Raw genomic sequence first — 25,000 nt, 5'->3', positions numbered from 1 at the left:
ATCTGACTTTTCCTCTGAAGAAAAGAAATTTATTTTTAGATTACAACATCTTCATATGAGAGCCTATGCATTAATACTGCCAACTGCTAAATGCAGTCTTTATTGCTATCAAGCAAAAGCATAAAGCCCATCAATTTATGAGAACTTCCTACTATTCATCTAGTTACATATAACACTGTAACCAAAGTGACCATCTTAGTGAACACCTAAAATCTAAGCAAACCTACCTCTTGTCAACTCAATACCTTTTTTCTGAATCTTCTTTTTCTTTTTGCTTGGAGATTTCTCTTCTCCATCTTCTTCCATAGGACGTTTTAAAGGAGTGATGGCATATGTTGTACTAGGAGGGATCTGGACTGGTAAGATTAAAAAATTCAAAACTTCAGTACACTGGCCAATAAATCTCTGAGAAATAAAGTTCGCAAGTTTCAAAACGTACCAGTGTAATCAACTGGATTTTCATTTTTGGGTTTCTTGGGCATCTTTGATGGCAATGGATCCATCCCCAAGACTTTGTGAAGCTGGCCAAAAGCAGCAAGCCTCAGAGCATGCTAGAAAGATATAATGGATGTTATTGAGAAGTCACTCTGCTCCCAACATCTATTAAAACAACACCCAGTCCCAGTATTTCACATAAACATCTTTAAAAAATCATAGTTAAGTACTCTAGAACTTAAAGAGTTAAAAACCTGATACCTCATTTCTGGCAATCAATAAAAGCCTCCTATATTAGTGAAATGGGACCCTTTTCTAATAAAAGCCAGCCTCGTGGAGGTTACTAGCTACCAGTAAGAACTCATTGCGGTTTTGTAACATCTGTAATCAAAACTATACCTGAGCACTCTGTGTGATATCTTCCCTTTGTTGTCTGTCTAGATGCCCAATAGCATCAGTGGCTTCTTTTTCACAAGGATCATAAATACCAGAACCATCTGAAGGCAGGAAACAAGGAAGATATGCAGAGAATTATCCTAGGATCTCTATGTAAACTTGAATATTCCCTTAGTATCACCTAACACTCAAAATTGTAAGCATGGTTGATAATCTGATCTACTCTAAATTGCAGACCATTAAGCCCAACAATGTGGCAAACTTGCTGATGTATAAAAATGTTCCAAAATGGAATTGAAAATAGTGGGTCCAAAGAATATCTACTCAATATATCATTATATCCTAAATACAGAATGTTAAATGAAACAGATGATCAACTCTAACTTGCACTAGTTAAGAGAACAAATATCCACTGAAATTCTCAACAGCCAAGGACCATCTAACCTGGCATAACTATTCCGGATGCAAGGCATTCAAGAACTCTTCTCAGTGCCTCACCAGCTCCCATGGGCCGATTGGCTGTTCCAATTGATTTCTCACAAAGCAACTCTAGAGGCTGAAAAGAAATTTCCAAAACAATGAAAATAGCAGAACAATTATCAAAATTTATAATACAAATACAGATCTTTCTGATCAAAGCTTTGTTATCCATGATAGGCAATTGCAGAATATGCAGGCAGTCCTCATTCAGCAGTTTAACTATGGTTTGCAGTTACAACAGTTATGAAAAACTAATTTTGCAATCTGTCATTTCACTTATTTGTTTCGTATAAGATCTGTAAAGCAAAGGAAAGTTGAAGTCCATAAGCACAGGTGTAATATTATTTAGCAATTACTCTGCATAATGACCAAGTTGCCAGTGCTAATTATGGTTGCTTAAACAAGAACTACTTCTAATTTAAAGTTAGGAAATGAATCTTACTCAGACTTTTCCCCTACTATAAAATGCTATTTTCTTCTCTGCTAATTTTGCAAGCTTTTGTCTGGGATAAGAACCCAGGCCATTTAGAACAGAAAATTGATATTGAGTTAATGTATTCACTTTTTATTTCACATTAAGTAAAAATAGTTTCAGATTTTTCCACAATCAGGCTTAAATTAGAAAGGATTAGAAAGGAAGATTTATTACTCAAGGGTTCTCCTGGATTGAGTTCTTGCTTCATCAACACATGAAAACATAGCATGCCTAGCTTCAGCTGACATATTAACTGTGGCTGTACCTTTGGCAAGGGTATGGGCTGTCCTTAATGTCTACTTGGAAAACTGCAACTGCTCAAAAATGTGATGGTCTACATGTTTGCTAGAGCCAGTTTTGTATGGTGGTTACAGCACCAGAGTAGAAACTGGGGGACTGTGATTTCTAGTCCCACTTTAGGCACTTTTTCTCTTTTTCATGAAGAAGGCAATGGCAAACCACTTCTGAAAAATCTTGCCAAGAAAACTACAGGGTTTTTTTAAAAATGTGTTTGCTAGAGCTCACATCAGAGGACATTTAACAGTAATTGTTCTGCACTTATTCTAGATTCTAGGTATAAGTTAAGGTGCCAGTACTGATCCATGACTTGTCGTGTGGATATGGGTTACCATGTGGATATCTTCAGAACTGTCTGAATCAACCATTATCAGTAAGAGTTAAGAATAGCTAGGGAGACTCTTCCTATAATCCCACATTTCCAAAAGGCTTGGGAGGCTGAGGCTAATTGGTGCTGCTTTTCTATGGCAATGTTTTGTTTTTATTTATATATTTAGAAATACAGAAAAGCAACTGATTGTATCAGGATCTTCTCTTAAACCAGCACTGCTATTTAAGTACCCTTAAGATGTTTGCAGATTATAGATAATAGAAACAAAATGTTGTCAGACATGCAAAATGTATGTCAATAGTATTTCTTTTTCCAAATAAGTTCTTTGAAATAATATTCAGATAGGGATGCATAAATGCAATGTCTAATATTGTTTAAATTCTATTCATAACTATCAAAATAATTTAGACTTCTCATGATCGCAAAGCTACTTTTATAAAAGTCTACATTTTATCAGAGTAAAAAGATGAAACATTTATCAAGTAGAATCTGAGAAATGCAGAACTGCAAATTGTTGCAGAATTTACTATTATGTCTTGGACATAGTCCATCACTGCCTATCACTGATAGGTATTTGAGTTTTATTCAATCTCTTTAACATGCATTTTCTTTATAATTGCAAATTCCTTACAACTGCAAGGAAATAACAAAAGCAGATTGACAGTATTAAGTGGTGATCCATGAGACTGCATGGTCTTCAAATCATTTTGTTGCAAACATTAGGATTTAAGTTACTACTTGAGAATATGTTTGCCAGCAACAGACCAGCTTGCCTGTAGGTAAGCAATGTGTATGTGAATGGAAGAGGGAAAAAGCCTAACAGCATCCACTGTCATTAGCTACAGTATCAGATAGAATCATGATATAATAGGCATTCAACACTTTTATTAAGAAATAAAAAACATTCTACAATAGTTTATTATTGACTTCACTTTTAAAAGCATAGGACTTCAGGTTTAGAACTCAATCACTTATTAGAACCTTAACAGATAGGTTCAATAATATTTGAGAGTGGTTAAGTAATATATTTCTGAACATTCAAGAGAAAACCTAGAAAAAAATTCCCAACTTCCATCATCTATAGTAGCTTGCGCTGCACAAGAACTTGTTGACAGAGACCACATTAGTCAATTCACAGGAGTTCTGAAAAGATGGGGACATTTTAAGATTGCCTAACTTAACAGATGCTTTTTATTGTTTAAAAATTAGAATAGTCTGTCACTGTGTATACAACACTTTTATCATTACACATTTGTAAATTGTAAAGGAAATTTAACTTATTAGATTACCCATCCTCTAAGTGGAGCCCAAGTAGGAACACGGGTACAGAGATCTCTCAGCACTCTGATGACTATGACACATGATTTCAAGCCATTTGCCCTGGCCTAGAACAAATTAATAAGCAGGAAGGGGTCAGTAATGAATGTGAAAATCAATCTGAGACAAAACATACATTTTTGTAGTGCTACTTTGTCAAGGGTAAACTATGTATACATTTCCATAGCTTTTTATTTCTATATTTTTCTGTTACTGTGTATGAAAACTTACTCTTAGCACAAAGCAGCAGCTAGGAACTATGCCATTTCTCTGAAAAGTTAAATTCATCAAGTGCTTCTTTAGCAACTGTGTATTTAACAGATGCTAAGTTCTGCACATCTACAGCTCACATTAAAACATTTTAACAAAGTTAGGCAATTACAACTTACAGGTTTTCTACTTAAAGACAAATATAAGAACAAAATGCAAACCTGAAACCACTTGGCGTGTCGGAGTGACGCCAAGGCAGCAAGGCATTTCTGCCTGTCCAGAACGTCCGGTGAGTCGTTGACTGATAGCGTTTCTATTCGTGGGTGGAATAAGAAGACAAGGTACAGTTTGACCAAGGGGGTTCTGTCGGGTGGAGAGGGGATGAGGCAGTTTCCTAAAGGGCAGCTGAGGCTCCCCGAACTTTGATCTAAAGCCTGTACTTGAAAGTATTGCCTCAATACATTTTTTTCATCCTTATGAAGTGATAACTAAGTAAGGAGAACAATGTGAGGCATTAACTCATTTTAATGCAGGGAAAGAAACCTTACAGAAAAGGATAGCTTTTAGACTATTGTAACCAGGCTATAGAACTAGACTAACCAACAAAATGGAAGGTTAAAATTAGATTCCCACTTAAATCCAGTAGTAGTAGTACATAACTAAGAGCTTTTCTACAAGGAACCCCCTCCTCCCACAAGGCTTGACTGCCCTGGCCCCAGCCCATGACAGAGTGCGTCCTGTTGGTCAAAGGTCCAGCGTCCCTAAAATTGACAAACTAGAAGGCTTGGTAGATGTGTCAGATATCAAACCATAAACAATCAGGGAACAAATAATAAGTCTGTGCTGCAGCAAAATTAAAAAAGAAGGCAAGTTCAGTCATTTAAAAGATTTCAGTGTTTTAGCATACTGCTCTTCTGGCTATTGAAAAAATCAATGTTAAATTACAATCAAAATGCCAATGTGAATTCCATCTCATGGGATCTAGCAATTAAACTATATGAAAGCCATGCATGAGAATAGCAACTACGTAATATGCTAGACATATTGCAGTTATCAAATACTAAATGTGAACTGCTTTTTGTGACTCAGCTATATGGTTATACTTATATATGTATGTGAATTAGCCCCTATTTAAATAAAAAATATAGTAATTTTATTCAAAACTCTGCATTGTATTTTAAAATTCAATTGAACACTCCAAAGTTAAGGAGAAAAAGCATAGAAAAATAATCATTTTTGCTGCAACACAAACTGCTTGATGTAATACACTCAATTTCACAAACATGCAAAAATTTAAAAGTAAAATGTCAATATTTTAAGAGATTTGGGTTTGCACATGTATCATCTATAATTATTCACATTTAATAAAAAAAAACTATTATGCACAAGTGAACTAACACACTTGTAGAAAGGCTAGACCAAAAGGCCTAAATGTTTAAAAAAGGCATTTCATTTGGAAATATCACTCAAGTTCTAGAAGACTGCGTCAGATGATCCATAATCAAGAAATTGTAAAACATTGTGACACAAATTGACTTGCATGAAATTGCTCTGCCTAATCAAGAAACTGTACACCATAATAATTAGAAAAGTCAGTTTGGAAAATCATTCTGGGACTGCTAGCAACTTTCAGTCTTCCATACCTCCAGCTAACATTTTTTCCATTTCTTCTCTGACAACAGGGGATGTCAAGTGAATAGTAAGTGTCAGTGGAGGTTCTTTTGTATTCTTAATTGTAATTGCAGCATCACTGACAGATTGAATAATTTCATATTTGTCTTCAGTAATAGCCTGAAACACAAGAAAATACTTTATATTCTTAGCTTTTTGTCTCTTCCAAACATTCAATTTAGAGTTCGGGGACAAAAACAGTCCTTTCAAAATAATTAATACAATCAGTAGTGATTTAGGATCAATTATACCTCAGGGATGTCCACCTTCTATATCAGCAACTAAATCTTCAAAGTAATATACTCTTTGTGATTTTACCATCTTAGTAAAGTTGGGGGGGGGGGAGGAGGAAGGGAATAACCAGTTGGTTTTGAGGACAGCCCAACACTGAAAAACCGACTAAAAGCTTTTTGCCTGGTTTTTAAGTATCTTGCAAATGTGGAATAAATGCTGAAAAAGCGGTATTTAGAAAAACTATTACCACTGCTGATTTACATTATATTTAGTCACAGTAGTACATCAACCATTATTGAGAACTGTGAAAGAATATTTCCAAAGCAATCTAAAACTATTTTGCACTATGTATTGTTCTAAAATAATGTTAACAGGGTTATTTATACAGACACTGAACCCCCCAATTGGATCTGAGTAATTTGAATATGATTTAAATATCCAAATAATTAAGAAACTCAAACACATCTATACACATTTTGCATACACATAAATGCATTTGTTTAATATAACATGGCACCACATCTGCATAATCATCAGAAGAGACAAGACAAGTAGACAATTTCTTAAACAGTATAAAGGTAGTCCTCGACTTACAATTCATTTAGTGGCCATCCAAAGTTGCGTCACTGAAAAAGGTGACATATGAGTTTTGCACTTATGACCATTGTAGCATCCACATGGTCACATGATCAAAATTAGATGCTTGGCAATTGGTTCATACCTATGAACATTGCTGTGTCCCAAGGTCATGTGATCACCTTTTGTAACCTTCTGACAAGCAAAGTCAATGGAGAAGCCAGGTTCACTTAACAATCAGGTTACTAACTTATCAACTGCAGTGATTCATTTAACAATTGGCAAGAAAGGTCGTAAAATGGGACAAATTTCATGTAACAAATGTTTCACTTAGTAACAGAAATTTTGGGCTCAATTGTGGTCATAAGTTGAGGACTACCTGTATTTAAAAAGTAGGTGGTGAATGATTCAATGCCTAGAAAGTTTTAATCATGAAAACATTACACAACTAGGAGTATTCTAAATGGCTGTATGAGGTATCACAACAGCTTGAAGAGGTTCTAATTTATGAACATTTGAACACTGCAAGGAATACCAAACTTCAAAGTTAGTTCAATCCACAGAACCAACTGTTTGTTATATACATATTAAAAATATTAGGATAGTACACATTAGCCTATTTTTATACTCACAGCAAGCTGTGTGCTGAGATTGTCGGCTACTTTTTCCAAAAGACCAATAGTGGGTTTCTCTTTACATAACAGAACCAGCTCAAGATCCAAGTCTCCCTTCAGCAAGAGGCCTTTTGCTACAAGACCAACACGCATCACTCCACGAAGTGTCCTAGTCAAGTGCTCTGTAGTCTTCTGATCACTATAAATATATATATATATGTATTTATATATATATATAGCCAAAATAGACCAACTCTTCCTTTATATATTTGTTCAGCCAAATTTTCAATGAACAGGAAAGATACTAAGTTGATTAAGCTGCAAACCTGCAATATTAAACTGTGTGTTGGTTCTTGCAAGCTCATTCATTTAGAATCAGACCATTACTCAATATATTATCAACCAATTATTTTTCCTACTAATTATCCTGCACATGAATCTTTCTATATGGAAAAGAAACAAAATTGGTTTTATGCAATGCTAATATTGTATTGTTCAATAATGTTCAAGTAGAATAATCATGTAATATTTCTATCAATATTTATTTATTAAATTATACCAATAAACCATCTACTTTACTAGACCAACAGTTTAAAATTGCAAAGTATTTTCCCAAATGGCTGGAAGCTATGATCAGGCACCCTTGACTATAGCTTCATTTCTAGCACAGGTTGTATTTGTTCAGTGCTGATTGAATAAAGAAATGCCCATTTAAAAAAAAAGTATATATTGCAATAGAGATCCATGATTTCAAGTAATCCTTCTCCAAAGTTAGAGAAACATCTAAACAGGATACCATGTTTACATACCCTGTTGAATTTGTTTAGTTCTTTTTCTCTCTCTAATTCTGAAGAGGAGGTTAGAAGCAATTTTCCTCTGATCACTAAGTATGTTAGCAGAGTTTCTCAGCAATATCTAAATATACCTAGGGGAATTTTAATGTCAGCATCAGAGGTACATAATTTTCATTCATAATATTGCAACCCATCATGAATCAGAGCTGGAAGGGACTTTGGAGGTCTTTCTAGTCCAACCTCCTACTCAAGGCAGAAACCTTTATAATCCCAGACAAATGGTCTTCCAATCTATTCCCCAAAACCTCCAGTGATTGAGCACCTACAATCCAGGAGGCAAGATAGTTTAATTGCTATCAGAAAATTTATCCTTACTTCTAAGTTGGATCTCTCTTTGACAAGATTCAATCCATTACTTCTTGTCCTGCCCTTTGGTGCCCTAGAATAAGTCAATCCCCTCTTTGTGACAGCCCTCAAATACTGGAAGACAGTTAGCCTCCAGACCTTTTATCATCTTTGTTGCTCTTCTCTGCGCTTTCCAGGGTCTCAACTGTGGTATAAAGTGGTATTATCACTTTATGTGATCTTGAAGAGAAGAACATGACAAAAACTATGAATGCCCGCTTTCTGCCTTGCCAGAACTTGCACCAGCAGGCTTTTGGTCATATTAGATTATTATATACAATATAATTATATACAACATTAGATCTCTCTGGAATAACAGAAAGGATTTCCTGCCCAATAAGTAAAATGTAGTTTGTGTGTATAAATATTTATTTTAGTTTTCCAGAAAGTTGGTGGTCTGTCCATAGTTTCAACATTTACTAAGCCACCGTGTTGACATATTAGCACAGGGATGTTTATTCTTTTGTCATCAAGAGCCGCACTACTTTCCCATGTTGTTCTGTACAGCTAAGAGCCAATGCCACTGTTGTGTGATGTCAGGGATCAAAGGTGGGAAATCTTATTCATCTATCTGAATTGGGGCAAACATTTCTGCAGTGGTGGGGTGTATCTTTGGGTTTCAGTATTTTATTTTTCAGTCCCCTAAAGATTGCAGTTGCCAAGGGATGGGACAGTTCCTAAAATGCTTAACTTGCTTTTTTTTCTTGAAATGTTAAGGACCAAACTAGTCTATTAAGCAAAATATGAGAATTAATACATCCACCTACTCAAAAATAATAAAAAATATGCTATTAAATATGGGTTCTGTTGGGTATAGCATTGATACACCAACTAAGTTTGGGTGAATAAATATATAAACCAAGGTTTGGGTGTTTGTAACTTGTAGCTTTAAGCACCAAAACTGCTTGTAATTAACTAATTAAGGGTGCGGTTACAAACGGCAATAAAAGGCAGTAAGAGAAACGTAACTCTCTCTCTGCTTGTTTTGTCTGCTTGCTACTGTTTGTTTGCTACTGTTTGCTACAACTGTTTGAATACCTGAACGAAAGGACTATATCATTGATGTGCTGATATCCTGTGAATACTCAGCGTTGTCTTCAAAAGGAAAGGTATCAAAGGAGAAGATATCTTTACAAGCAGATAAGGATATAGAACTGACTAGTAAATGGACTAAGTTACTGAATGGATATATTTGTGTATGACATATGGACTGATTGACAATGTTTAAACTCTAATAGGATTAAACAACTATTTAAACTACAAAACAGTGTTTGTCATCAGTGTGTGTAAACTCTAGGGCCCTTCCTCTCTCATTTGGCTGCCTGGCTTGACTGCTGCTGCACATTCTGTTTTTTGGGGGTTTGTCCCAAATAACTAACAGGTTCTCTCAAATAGGGAGAGGGAAGTGAATATGCAGGCTACTGAATGCCCCCCATCGTGGTTCCATCTGTTTTGTTATTTTGAAAGTCAGAAAATACGCCACTATTTCTCACTCAAGTTATTAGTGTGATTTCTGGATATCATTAAAGCAAAAGAGATAGTGGTTAGTCCTAGAAACATTAGCTTGTGAAAGTTCAAAATTCTCTTTGCCTATATTTGTTTTAAAAGACATGTTGGGTGAGGGCTTCCGGTTGGGTGCTGTGTCAGTGCGGAGCTGAGGAGTGGATTGCCGCTCTGAAAGATTCCAATTTTCGCTAGTTGGTGGCTTTTTGGAGCGTGTCAGACCCCGGAGGGGTAGGCAAAGAAAGGGGAAGACACGGAGGTCTTGGGGAGGTGCCGCGATCCTGGAGACTGGAAGAACCCCCACGAAAACCAACGGCAGAAGAGGGAGATCATGACGATCATAACCAGAGACGCAGCAGCCCAGCCGATTAAAATAAGCAAAAAGAGGGAAACAGCAGGCTGAGCACTGGAAAGGTGTATTTAAAGATTTTCAGAATATTGGTGAATATCGTAAAGGAAGCTCCAATTTGAGTGGTGTGGTGAAGCGGCAGAACTATTGACAGGAGCACTGACCAAAACAACGGCAGAGATTTATGCTGACAAATGGAACTGTGAAACTTGAGGAGACGAAGGGTGAGATAACAACATTTGCTTTGCGAGTGGAGGAGTGAACTATAGAACCTTATTGTCCGTGTATTTGAGAAGTGGGGAAAGAAAGAAAAAGAAGTGAAAGTGGTTAAGTGGTATAGGAAAACGAAAGGATAGTTAAGAGTGTAAAACTTGGAAAAGAACTTTTGACGCATTGAAAAATTGGAAGAAAGGACTAGGGAAAAGAAACTATAATTTGGTAAATATTAGTAGACAACTCTGACAACAAAACAAGGAAGATCTATTTAAGGTTTATAAGTGGAACTGTGACTGTGGGAGTAAAAGAACAAAAAAGAAGAAAATACACAAATAGAAAGAAGAAACGAAACAGAGAAAGTGACTGTGCAACTTGGAATGAGGACATTTTGAATTAATAGTTGTTGTAAGACAGCTAACAAAAAGACTCTGGATCTGACTTAAAAGATACTGGTAAAATGCAAACCTATTTAAGTAACATTGGTAGAAAACTAACTTAATAGAGGTAAATACATTAGAAATTTGTATATAGAATATTAATACTGATTGAATTTTTTGGATTAATTGAATAATTGTTGGAAAGTGATTCTATAAGCATATGAATTAGATGGTCAAAGAATAATTATATAATACTATTATTCTTATCTTATTGTTCTACTGATAAATTATATTAATCAATTTTTGTTTAAAAATATTACATAAGAAATCTAGGAAAAAATGAAATTAGACTTACTTAAATAATATAATCTTAAGGAAATAGATAAATTCATATATATAGAAATTCAAATATATTAATGAGCTGGGTGCTTTAACTATTTACATTATTTAATGAATGAATGAATTAATTAATTATATAGGTCTGGTGTTTTCTGGTTAAGCATACTTGTATCTATTTAATTGTATTTAACTATACCTATATTGGATTAATATTTAACTTTCTAAACCTTAGAATATTTGAGTATTTAAGAAATAGAAATAAGATTTGTCTGGGACTATCCATAATAGAAAACTCTTAATTAACAATATATGTATTAATACATATACTGTATTCAAATGAGAAGACAATATAACTCTACTAAGGATAGTTGACGGTAGATTGGAGAGAGCTCCTACAAATAGTTAAAATGGCAAGAATAACTACAAATGTAAAATCAGGGAAGAAACCTACAACAGTGACATCTTCATCTCTGGGACAGAGATCAACTGACGCAATGTTACTGGCGGAAAAGACAAGCTCTGGCCAAAGTTTGCAGGAGTACAGTCAACACTTGCTGTGATGCAGGAAATGATGGTAAAAACCCATGAATTGATAGCGAGGAATTCCAAAGACATGGAATTAGACACGAGAACGGAAATAGGAGTGAAGAACGAGATAGAAAATTTGGATAGTAAAATCGGAAAGATGCAGGAGGACAATGACAAAAAACGAACAAAAATTAAACAGGGTAGAGGCAAGAACTGAGGTGGTGGAAAAGAGATTAGAGAAATTGGAACAAAATTGGAAAGTCTTATATCGTGAACTTCAGGATTCCGTGGTGCATATAGAATGAGAAAAAGCATCATTTTATTTGAGATTCCAGAATGTTGTTGAAAATAAAAAGGAAGATCTACGTGAAATAATGGCAAACTTGATAGCAACAGCCCTACAGAAAGACAAACAGGAAATTGAGAATGACATCGATGAGGTTTACAGAGTATATACACACTACGCCTGAAGACACAGACTACCCCGAGAAGTCCACATCCGATTCACGAGAAAGATGATACGAGACATGCTATACAGCAAGACGAAAGACAAGCCACTGTATATATAAAGATCATGAACGATACGTTGAAGCTAATACCTAGAAGAGGTAGGGAGCAAAGAAAGGGCTACCAGTTTTTGTCATCTCAGTTAATTAAGAATGGTATATCATTCAGATGGCTCACCCCGGAAGGGCTCCTAGTAGCATGGCAGGACAAAAAATATAAAATCGACACAATAGAGAAAGTGCATCAATTTTGCGAACAATATCTGGGACCTGAGGAAGAATGTGAAAGTGGAGAAGATTCAAATTCAAGTAGTCAGGAAGAACAACTCTCCGAAGAGAAAGAACTTGCACCACAGTCAGAATCTCGGAAACTTAGAGAAGAGGACAACAGAAGTACAAGAGAACCCAAAACAAGGAAAGAAACAAAAAATGCTCTACACAGACAGTAACACGAACAGAGAAATCACCCTATTTTCAGTTAATATCAATGGTTTAAACTCAACATTAAAAAGAAAAGTCATTAGAAACAAAATGCAGACATAATTTGTATACAAGAAGTATAAAGTATACAAGAAGATAAACAGGCAGACCTCCTCTTTCAAATCAAAGAAAAAGGGGTATCGTAGTATATATAAAAGTGGCTGCAACACAAACAAGTATACAAGGATGATGAAGGGAGAATGTTATTTATAGAAATAATATTAAACCAGAAAAATATTTTGTTAGTTACAGTATATGCCCCGAATGTAAATCAAAAAGAATTCTATAATAAACTCCATCACAAGATAGTAGAAACTGAATACACAAGTGTATGTATTGTAGGAGATTTAAATGCTGTTTCAGACAAGGACAAAGACTATAAAAGTTCCAAAAAAAATAAAAATAAAAGGAGACTATTCCCATCTTCTTTTAATAACATGGTGAGGAAATTAAATTTGAAGGATGTGCGGAGAGAACTGTATTCAACTAAAAAGCAATATAGTTTCTTTTCCAATCCCCATCACTCTTGGTCCAGAATAGATCAGATATGGATGGACCCAGGCTTAATGGAAAACACTGAAAATATAGAGTTCTTGCCAATTGTATGGGCTGATCATAACCCTATTCAAATTAAGTGGAAAGGAAAGAGAATGATTGGAAGATGGACATTTAATAATAGTATACTAAAAGATAACAAATATATTGAAATGGTGAAAAATGAATTGAAAATATTTTTTGAAATAAATGAGAGAGAACGAACATACATCCCTTCAAAACCTCTGGGATACAACAAAAGCTTACGTGAGAGGTTTAACTATTGGCTATAGTATTAAAAAAAAGAAAGAAAAAAGGCAAAAACAAAATGTGTGGAGAGAGAAACTTAAAGATCTAGAAACAAGTAGACAAATTGATCTGAATAATCAAAATATTAATAAAGAAATAGATTTGGTAAAACATAAGATAAATTTAAATATGCAGGAAGATCTGGCCCAAAAAGTTAAATTAGTAAAACAAAATTATTTTGAAAACACAAATAAGCCAGGGGGGTGGTTAGCCCATAAAATAAAAAAAGAACAAGGAAAAAGAATGATTTTAGCTCTCCAAGACCAAGAAGGGAAAGTATGTACTCAGACTAAGGAAAAGAAAGATATTGCTAAGGACTTTTTTACAAATCTATACAATCAAGAAGTAGTACCAGAAGAACTTATTAATCAATATCTGAAGGAAAAAAATTTTCTGGAAATTACAGATGAAGAGAAATGTATTTTAAATAATAAAATATCGATAGAAGAAATTAGAAAGGAAATTGGAGCCCCAAAACCAAATAAAACCCAGGGCCCGGATGGAATTCTGTCTGAATTCTATAAGGAGTTTCAAGAGTTATTGGAGGAGTTAATGACAGACTTATATAATGAAGCTTTGGATAGTGCTAATATACCAAAGTCATGGACTGAAGGGTATATAACCCTTATTCACAAAGAGCAATCAGACCCACAAAAAATTCAAAATTACAGGCCAGTATCACTTTTAAACGTAGATTACAAGATTTTGGCCACAATATTGGCAGAAAGATTAAAGAAAATATTAAGCAGGATTATTCATACTCACCAGAATGGGTTTCTATCATATAGACAAATGAAGACAAATACAAGAATAATTATGGATGTTTTAGAATTCTGTGAAGTACACACAATTAAAACAATGGCACTGGTGTTTTTAGACTCTCAGAAGGCTTTTGACAACTTGAATTGGAATTTTCTTATTAAACAATTGACAGGCATAAAATTTGGCGAATTTTTTTTAGGATTCATTAAAGCAATATACAATACCCAAACTGCAAAAATATTAATGGTGAAAATACAGATAATATAAGGATAAATAAGGGTGTAAGACAAGGATGCCCCTTGGCTCCCCTACTTTATATATTAGAAGGAGACGCTACTGGTACAAATCCGACAAAATCAAGAGATCAGGGGATTAAAAGTTAAAATAGAGGAGTACAAACTTCAAGCATTTGCTGACAATATGGCATTTATAGTGGAAGATCCCCTGGAAACGACACCCATTCTGATGAAAGAAATAGAATAATATGAAAAGGTGGCAGGGTTGAAAATTAATAAAGAAAAAACAAAAGTGATAATAAAAAATTGTACAAATGAACAAAAGAAAGAACTAACAAAGAGATTAGGGATACAGGTGGTAAATAAAAATATTTGGGGATATGGCTGACATGCTCGTCAATTAAAAAAAGATAATTACGATAAATTAACAATTCAAATATTTAAAGACTTAGATAATTGGGCCAAATTACAAATATCTCTATTATACGTCGTATTGCAATAGTAAAAATGAATATTTTGCCAAAATTGTTGTTCTTATTTCAGACGGTGCCAGTCAAGTTGGAAAAAAGCTTTTTTGAAGAACTAAATAAACATATATCCAAATTTATATGGCAGGGGAAAAAACCCAGAATAAAATATAAATTATTACAGGACGATAGAAAGAAAGGCTTTGGTCTTCCAGATTTTGTAACGTATTACTATGCTGCGATAACAACCTGGCCCAAAGACTGGGTTAATTTGATAAATAAAAGGATCTTAACATTAGAAGGTTTTGATCTCCAACTTGGATGGCACGCATTTATGTGGGATGGAAAGAGTAAACACCACTTGTACTTTCAAAGGAATTATATAAGGAGTGTGTTATTAACTATTTGGGAAAAGATTAAAAAAATATATTACTGTAAAGTCCCACTTTGGTTATCTACAATGAAGGCAGTTACACATCCAAACATTTTAGATTTTGATAATATTGTAAAATATAAAGATCTATTACATGAAACCGGAGAGTTAAAGGGTAGGAATCAAATACAAATTCAAGGAAAAGAGGTGGCCTTATTCATGGTGGCCCTATGCGCAGATACAAACACATTACAAAAATGATAAAGAACAATTTTGTTTTAATATGACCTACCAAGAATTAGATAAGATTTGGCATGGAGAGGAAAGGAAATTGATTAGTAAAATATATAAATATCTTTTGGATTGGAAATTAAAAGAAGAAATATTCAAGGAGTGTATGATAATTTGGGCAAAAAATGTGGGCCGTAGTATTGAATTAGATAAGTGGGAACATATTTGGGAAATAAATTACAAATTAACTATGTCAGCCTCGTACAAAGAGAATCTGTATAAAATGGTGTATCATTGGCACTTGCCACTCACGAGACTGGCTAAGATGTTTCCGAATCTCCTCCCAAATTGTTGGAAGTGTAACTGCATCCAGGGAACATACTTTCATATGTGGTGGACATGTCCATATGCCCAAAAATTGGATTCTAAATATAACTAAACAAGATGTAAAACCTGAACCTGAAACCTTTTTGCTGGGTATGATAGATTCAAAAATAGAAAAAAAATATCAATATTTAATCTTGCACATTATAACGGCAGCCAGAATAAGATATGCACAAAATTGGAACCTGTCTATTGTCCTTTCAGAGATGGTCATTAAAAAAATTCACAAAAGTGGCGAGATGGATAGCCCAACCAAATCACTAAAAAACAACAAAGATAGTGAATACTATAAAGTTTGGAAATGTTGGTATGAATGGTTAAAAAGCAAAATTTGACAACTGAATAAGTTATGAAACTATGAAGGACGTGCATTTAATCATAAAGTATTCTGTGAAATTAAAACATTAAAAGAACGAGGAAGATATTGTAAGAAGGTAGATCACGTCAATGTTATGGGGTAAAAGAAAAAAAGAAAAGTGTAACCAATGCTCAATACCTGCTGCAAAATGTATATATGTACATATATTTTATGTTTCTTTTTAAATGTTTTAAATATATGAAACTTAAATAAACTTTATTAAATATTTAAATAAAATAAAATAAAATAAAAGACATGTTGGGTGAGATTAAAGGGAAATGCTTTTGCGATACTGGATGTACTTCAATGATTCACTTCCATTGCAAAATGCATGCCATCTATAGATCAAATAAAAAGCTGAGAGAAAAGCCATATATAGGTAGTTAACAGTAATTAGACCAGAATTTTTGTTGCGATGTAATGCAACTGTAAAGTGTCACATCGTATGACTGCATCACTTACCAACAGCAATTCTGGCACTTCCCATTGATGTATAGCCTATATGTGGTTAAGCCATCAGGCTAGAAACCAGAAGACAGTGAGTTCTAATCTCATCTGTCATGTAAGCCAGCTGAGTGACTTTGAGTCAGTCATTTAACTCACAGGATTGTTGTTGTTGGAGGAATATTAAGTATGTTCATCACCTTGAGTTACTTATACAATAATGAAAGGATATAAATAAATAAATGTCATTTATCAATGATGTCCAGCCATTAGGCAAGGACCCATACATACAAGTCATTCCTGGCTTCATCCCTCCCAAGTCCGGTAAGATAAGGGACTGTCTCCCCTTTAAACTCCCATCATTTATTCATCTATATCTTTTTAGCCACCCTGCACTCCCCTGCATCTTCCAGAGCTGGGCTCTATTGGCTATGCTGCTCCCAGCTGACCTATGCTATCTCCATTCCATTGCTGAAGACATGACCCAGTGTGACTCAACAAGGCAGCTGCTGGCCAACCATCATGCCCTGCCATTCTGCTGGAAATTGGGGGGGGGGGAGGGCTTACGGGCATTATTAGCTTGCTTTTTGCTTGTGAATTAGTGAGGAAGGAATCTTTGGAGACAGGGCAGACTCTCTCCCAGCTGGTTTCAGCCTGACTCCACGGCCATATTGCCCTGAGGTTGAACTATTATCTCCTAGTACCTTAGAGATTCTCAAAACAACCTTTCAGCATCAGCTGCTGGTGGTCTGGGGTGGGCTTGGGGAACTGAAAGAAAGCCGTTTGCTTTGCACGAGCTTTTCAAATTTCACCTTATGGCAATCACTTCTCAGTAAAAATTCTTTTGATTCAACTTAATGGATTAAGAATCTTGCTTTCCTGAGGGACTAACTGAGGCAGTTCCTTACACAGGTTGCTTTCTGACAAAGCTTTAGAACCTTATGAAAAAGCCACGTACAATTTGAACAAGACTACACATGGACTCAGGAAGATCAGTCAGCAGTACAATGAGCCAGGCCAGATGCACCTGATCAGCAGCAAAAGATGGTAAAACTCAACTGGAGTTGGCAGGGCAGCAGGCCAAGCACAGCCCAAAAGGGCAGAAGTGGAGACAGGCAGGTGAGAGGAGCTGAAGTATCCCTGTGATTGTGCAGCCAATTCTGGATTTCTGGGGGAGGTACAGCAAACTAAAAAGGGCTCTATGAAAGTGGAACCAAAGACGATGGCAATGACCAAGGACCGTCTCTACATAAGAAAGAAAGAAGATTACCCATGTGCTCTGGATGGCTAGTCATGAGCCCGCAAGACAGGTTTTGCACATTTGAATGCTAGGACATGATGCAATCAACCATCTAGCTCACAACCCTAGATCTAGATCATCTAGAACAGCGGGAGGGGGGGGACTATGAGGATGCTTTTTGCGGATTTTAGTTCTGCGTTTAACACAATTCTTCCACATAGATTAGTGTCTAAAGACCTTGGACTTTCTAATTCAATCTGCCTTTGGATTAGGGATTTCCTGTCTGGCCAGAGGGTCAGATTAGGTAATCATACCTCTTCAGCCCTTATTCTTAACACTGGTACACCACAGGGTTGCATGTTGAGTCCTTTACTCTATACTCTTTATGTGCATGACTGCACCCCCACTCACGCTAGTAATTCTATTGCTAAATTTGCAGATGATACAACAGTGGTGGGACTCATCTCCGAGGGGGGATGAGCCTGCCTACCGAGATGAAGTTGCTTTCGTGGTGTGGAGACAATAACTTGGTCCTCAACACCAATAAGACCAAGGAGCTAACAGTGGATTATAGAAGGAAAAGATCAGACATCCAGCCCTTGCTTATCAATGGAGACCGGGTGGAGCAAGTGGCCAGTTTTAAGTTTCTGGGTGTTACCATACAAGAGGGCCTGACCTGGGGTGCTCACATTGCAACACTAGTCAAAAGAGCCCAGCAGAGATCATACTACCTGAGACTTCTCAGAAAACTACTGAATGGAAAACTGCTGGTGACCTTCTACCGCTGCACCATAGAGAGCATTTTAACTTGCTGCACCTCTGTATGGTTTGCCAATTGCACAGTGGCAGATAGGAAAGCACTCCAGAGGGTTAACATCATTGCCCAGAGGATCATTGGTTGCCCTCTCCCCTCTTTGGAAGAGCTTTATAGCTCCCGCTGCCTTAAGGAAGTTCAAAACATTCCCAAAGATCCATCTCATCCTGGGAACCCCTTTTTTTAACTATTACCATCTGGCAGACGGTACAGAAGAATAAAAACAAGGACAAATAGGCTGAAAACCAGCTTCTATCCCAGGGCAGTAGCTCTTTTGAATTCTGCTGTATAGTGCAGTATTGGTGCGGTGTCGGGGTATTTTGGTTCAATGTGTGGAGGCGGAAGGATGTGTTTGTGTTTATTTTCATGGTCATAGTCATGATGTGCACTGAAATTGGTGCTTGATTTCATTGGACGAGGTGCAATAATAAAGTAAACTAAACTAAACTAGCAGAGCATTTTAAAGGACACTCACTAAGTTTCTAAATCCCACTTTCCAATCACTTTTTATTAATTGTTTACTCACCATCTTAAAGCTATTAATGCCCTTCAGGACAATAAAGCTATAAAAATCGAATAAAGAAGTATGTTGGAAAAGTCTCCGTTGGTGGAGTGCAAATAACTCTGAATTTTAAAAAATTACAAGCTTAAAAATTTAAAATAAACACCTAAAAGTTAAATAATATTTTAATCCAATAAAGAGTCCAGGTGAATTTGGAATATTGACTTTTACACTAACATTTTGGAATTAACTATAAAAGTTAAGCTTTTCTTGGGAAACAGATTTATTATCTGCTTACTGCAAGATACTAAAGATTTTAAAGCAGGAAGAATACAAGTGTGGTCAATTAATATTTTGACTTATAAAATGGCAAAAATATTATGTAATATTTTAAAAATTAAGGAAGTACCAACTATGTCCAAAAGATGTTTATGAAGGAATGACTATCTGGTAAAGTAAAGTACCAAAAGTGGAACTATAAAATGACAGGCCAAAAGAACAATTCAGAAAAAGATGCTTTACTGGATATACAAAAGAAACTTTAAGTTTTAAAAAGTAAAAAAATACAAATAATAAACCAACAGGGAAATATTTATTAGATTTTAGACCTGGAAAATATTATTAGATTCCTCAAAATAGTCTTGTTAAAACCTCGAAGAAACCTGTGTGATAGACCAAGAAATGCAAGAAAACCCAATTCTATGAGGAATAACATTTTTGGAATAACATTCTGATGCTCGCCACCCAGAACAGGCCGAAAATGAAGGCACAGAGGCTGCACAGAAGCGATGGAAATCCCTGTAGCCTGAAATAGCTGATCACTGGGAGGCTGATCCAACTGCCAATCAGCTGCTTGTGCTAATCAGGCTGTGCTGAAGCTGATCAGGCTGTTTGCTTCAAGGAGGCAAAGGCAAAAAATTTTTTTCTTGTTTTCGTCCCCAAAAGCTAGGTGCATCTTATACTTCGGAGCATCTTATACTCCAAAAAATACGGTACTTGGACTTCAGTAAGACTTTTGACAAAATAGACCACAATTTACTTCTTGCTAAATTAGAAAAATTGGGACGGACAGTACCAGATGGACCAGATGGATTTAGAATTGGCTGACCAACCACACCCAGCATCTAGTTCTTAATGAAGCTATATCCACACAGAGGGAAGCATACCTGAAGATTCTTAGGCCCAGTAATCTTCAACAGCTTCATAAATCATCTAGACCAGCGGTCCCTAACTTTTTTGGCATAAGGGTCCGGTTTCATGAAAGACAATTTTTCCATGGACCGGGGCGGGGATGGTTTTCCATGCAACCTGCACATGTGCAGATGAAGTTTCATTTGCCTGTCACTTGTGTGGCCCTGTTCCTGACAGACCATGAATTGGTATCAATCTGCAGCCAAGGGGTTGGGAAACATTTGCAGATGACACCAAGCTGGGGGAATTGCTAACACTTTGAACAGATTCTAGATTCAGAAATATCTTAACAGATTTGAGCATTGAGCCCTATTCAGTAAGATGCAGTTAAGTGATGAGAAACATAAGGTCCTGCATTTAGGCTAGCAACGGTACTGAATATATTAAAGGAGATAAGCACAAAATGGAACAAAATATTGGATGTATTGAAGGATATTTATGAACAAGGGATTTTAATTTTAAAAGTGTCTGCCAATAATGAAGATATGGAACAAAACTTACCAAATAGGAGTGATTTGAAAGTGGATCTAAAACTGATGGGCTATGGGAATGTGGAAGGAGATACATGGTATATTCATATGAAACTAGCTGATGTCTTAACAAAGCAAAAAAAGACCTCAGTAATTTTATACGAGACTTTTTAAGGTTTGGAAGATTTTTTTGAGGAAGGACAAAGAAAAAATAAGAAATCAAGTTCTAGGACATCATTTGAGGTGATTAAAGATTAGCTAAACTAGAATGGAATGACAAGGCCTTAATGATTTATTTCTAGACATGAGATGAAATATGGAAATAAATCATTTGCTGTATTTTAAATGAAGTTGATCAGCCATTAAAATTGTTTATACTCGTTATGAAGAAAGTCAACTTTTTAATATTTTTCTTTATATTTTTCTTTTCTGCACTTTTTAGTCTTTTGTTATTAGTCCTTATCATTTTAATTTGTAATGTTCAATAAAATTGTTAATAATAAAATTATTTCAAGGTATCTCAAGCACAAGTTTTCAGAAACTTGTCAACCTCTCTAATAGCAAGTTATGAATAAAGTTACATACCTTCCTTCTTTGTTTTCTTCTTCAGCTACAGTCTCCATGGTGTCAGGTTCTGGCTGCTCATTATTACCTTTCTCCTGCTCATTAATCCAGTCAGAAACAGCTTTGAGAGCACGTTCAGTGTGAGAAACCATGTTTTGAACTGCTGTCAGCTCTTCTTGAGTTGGATAAACCGCAGAATGCTTTGCCATGACATGGCGGTCATCATTTACAAAAATGCGCATTGGTCGCTGAAATTTAAAACATAAAATAAGTAAAACAAAAATACATGGCATTTCATTTCATTTATGAATGGCAAATTCTTACCATTTTGCTTCAGATTCTTGATGAATTTTCTCCAAATAAAATGTTTCTTCTATGCTGTACTAGCACTGTGTTCAGGTACTCTGAAATTAATTAAAAAAAACACACCATCTTCATTGAACAAGATTTGGTAGAGAATCAAACATTTATATTCCTTAAAGATATGACTGCACATCATGCACATCAACCTAAAAATAGAGTGGTTTCTAACATATGGAGTTTACTAATAAGGATTGCATCCCCAAACAATGGTTGAATTTCTATTATACAATTCAATATATACTTACTTCAACAAAACACACTGAATGTATGAAGATCAAACATAATCACTATATCCTCCATTAAGTCTCAACTTTTGATACTCTGGAGTATACTAATTGTAAACTGAAAAATCTGGTCATGGTTAATACAAAAGAGGAACGCTGAGAAAATACCAAATCTCACACTATATTTTAATAAGCCCGAAACAATCTGCCTGATCATTCCATTGATAATTATCAGCAAACATTATGAAAGAGGAAATTCCAGCCCTGTCGTTGCTCCACGCGGGAGCTGGGGTTACTGGCAAAATCTTCCGATCTGAAAAGATTATTCCTGCCAGCCGTTATACATCCGTCAGGGCCTAGTTCATGCCCCAATTTTTCACCACGCGCTTGGAGCCTTAAGTCTTTAAAGGTGGCTTCCCACAAGGAGGGTGGCAAAAGGCACACACACACACGGGATCTTTACGGGATATGGACCCGAGAAAATACCGCGTACTCTCCACAGAAAGGTTTGCGGGGAAGGCGAGAAGCAACAAACCTCAGAAGAGCAACCATACGAAATTGGAGGGCCGATTAAGTCATTGGGTATCTGAAAAGAGTCCCACTCTTTCCAGATACCTAAACCAAGTCTAAACCACTCTTTTCCTTCAAGAGAAACTCGAGGGCAAAAGCAGCACCCCGGAGAAAGATGTCCGGGGGGAGGGGAGGCTGCGGTAACCAGGAAAAGCAAAAGCGTCATTGTGAAATTCCACTCCAACACCGATTCAAGTTCTGGAAAAGCAAATAAGCGCGCCCAGTTCCAAATATTTCCCGCTTCCCGTTAAGTCGTTCACGCGCCATTACTATCCTCTCCCGCTCGCTCACCACCCCTTGTCTGCTGGCCCATTCGCCGCCATTTTGTTTCCTCCACACAATGGAGAGCGCGCGCGAGCGCCGAGCCAGAGAGGGAGGCCGTTTTCCGCGACCCATAGATCAATCCATCCATCCGCTACACCATCCCATTGACCGCGTTTCACGCCCGGTCCGACCAACCAACCTGTTCCCCTGAGGAAATCCTCGGATTTAGCGCTGCCTTCCTACCCTAGGCAGTCGTCTACTTACCGACCGGGCAAGGCCCGTCGAGGGTGACCGGTAGTATCTCCACGCAAAGCGTTTCGTCGATCAGCCGTTCGGCAACAGCAGAAGCGGCGACACAGACGACTCCGTTCGGTTCTAACTGCAGCGTGGGGGGAAGGGTGGCACGAAGGAGAAAGTGAGATCAGTCGTCCACGTGATACGGCGATAGCCTTCTCCTCCTATCAGAGCGGAGAGAGGAGGCGTGAACTAAACCTCGCGCGCGCTACAGAGCTAAAAGGGCGCATCTCTCCTTTTTTCTCCGCCCTCTTTTCTGCCTCCATTTTATTTCCCGTTTTGAAGCGTGGGTGTGCTGCTGTGGAACTGTGCTGATTTCAAGCATTCCGTGCTGAATGCTGGGTGGTCTTCTTTTCTTGGATTTGCTTTGATGCAAAGATAAACGGTCACAAAGGGAGTAGAAAGACCACATGTGACACGTTCGTCGCGAGCTTGTGCGCGCTAACTGGGAAATAAATTACATTCTGTACCATTGACGCTTCTAATTCATCTTGTATTAAAAATGTTTCAGTAATCAAAACAAAGTTTAGAGTATACTATAGAGTGTAAGGACTAACAAACTTTAAAAAGGTAAAATATGCTGCATAGACTGAGGGCTCCGTAGTCCAGCATAAAGTTCTCACAGAAGCCAATTTCCTCTGGAAATTGACCTGGATTTGCTGACTTACACTTCCTACTGTTGGAAGGAAAATCCATCTGGTTCAAGCTAGGAGAAAGGTGCTGGAAATTAAATGGAGACTAGAATCTGAGTGGAAAGAGGGTCCATTTATTGATGAACAAAACTGCCAGGGTTTGTGGTTCTGGTGCAGCTGACAAAATGGAGTTTAGAGTGGGTGGGTTTTTATACCTTCTTTCTGATGGGGCCATGTAGGGGTCATGGCTGGCTCTATAGGCAAAAGGAGAAATGCAAGGTGTTTGAACTAATTTTGTCACTCTTGTTTGTTGCTTATCTGTCTTGACCAGGGGTAAAAATCAACCACTTCGGCCCACCTTGGGAGAGGAGGTAGGGATGATTTGAATCCGTAAAAAAAAATCACCCCTGGTTGCTATTACTATTATACTAAGTATACCAAGCCACGGCCACAGTCATGCCCACAGAGCCAGTAAGGGAAAAAAATTGAATTTCACCCCTGGTCTTGACCCAGTATTTTTGAATGGATTACAAAATCTGCATTTCTAAATGTTGCCCCCCTCAGTTTCCCCTTGGGGCAGTGAAACTTGGGCTGCCTCCCTTTAAGGTTCCCCCCCATTTCTCCTTTAGGGGAAATACTCTATCCTGCCTTTTTCATATTCCCCCCAAATGTCATTCTTTGGGGGGACTTCCCACAAATCCCCCCTTTTTGCCATAATAAGAGTGGGTGACATACACATTTTTACTGGCAAAAGATTAAGAATTGATCAAACTGTTAATGCAAAGGGAAAGCCATTGATAGAGAGCAGAAAAGTATCCTTTCAGTGGCTCCCAAGTGGAGAGCTTTCAACCCATGAAGCACCCAGGGAAAAAGTTCTGGAAAGAAATTTACAGTATCCAATTTTCTATGCCAATTATTTTCAGATGTTTGATGTCACTTTCTGTGAGCTTCCAGTCAGGTCTGAAGCAAGCACAAGCCCCAAAACTCTTCACATGGTTATGCCTTAATAAATAACTACTGGCAGCCCATTTCCAAGGGCTGCTTCCTGAACCTGCCTTAACTCTAAGTTTAGTGCATCTAAGGTTTGTGAGTCCAAATTGAGGTTAGCCAATGTGCAATCTAGGCTATTAATATTTTTGAAACTGTGCACAATGTGCCCTGAGACGCCTATTAATAAGATCACCAGTGCAACATACAGTATTCTGCCTTACTAGGCAACTGGGCACCATCATTTGTGAGTC

General features: G+C 36.8%; 1 protein-coding gene and 1 long non-coding RNA gene across 2 annotated transcripts; one reads left to right on the top strand and one right to left on the bottom strand.

Moving 5' to 3' along the window:
• Nucleotides 1–5: 5 nt before the first annotated feature.
• LOC113446907 (interleukin enhancer-binding factor 3) lies at nt 6–23,402 on the bottom strand (the record flags this gene model as incomplete). The annotated part of the gene is made up of 12 exons (XM_087918662.1): nt 23,098–23,402; nt 21,737–21,816; nt 21,434–21,660; nt 7,055–7,235; nt 5,585–5,732; nt 4,163–4,254; nt 3,704–3,799; nt 1,276–1,387; nt 835–932; nt 440–551; nt 228–356; nt 6–14 (listed from the first exon to the last, which is right to left on the bottom strand). Coding segments are annotated over exons 2-12 (1,207 nt in total), but the record flags the coding sequence as incomplete, so codon positions are not given.
• LOC148123839 (uncharacterized) lies at nt 8,931–9,703 on the top strand. Its single transcript, XR_015740504.1, has 2 exons — nt 8,931–9,036; nt 9,617–9,703. It is a non-coding gene; the product is annotated as an uncharacterized LOC148123839 (long non-coding RNA).
• Nucleotides 23,403–25,000: the final 1,598 nt, after the last annotated feature.

This window comes from Pseudonaja textilis, unplaced genomic scaffold (genome assembly GCF_049901715.1).
Source record: "Pseudonaja textilis isolate UNSWEBS1 unplaced genomic scaffold, rPseTex1.2 PTEXCTG190, whole genome shotgun sequence".
NCBI classification, from domain to species: Eukaryota; Metazoa; Chordata; class Lepidosauria; order Squamata; family Elapidae; genus Pseudonaja; species Pseudonaja textilis.
Note: the sequence above shows the minus strand (reverse complement) of the source record. Positions and strands in the feature narration are given on the sequence as shown.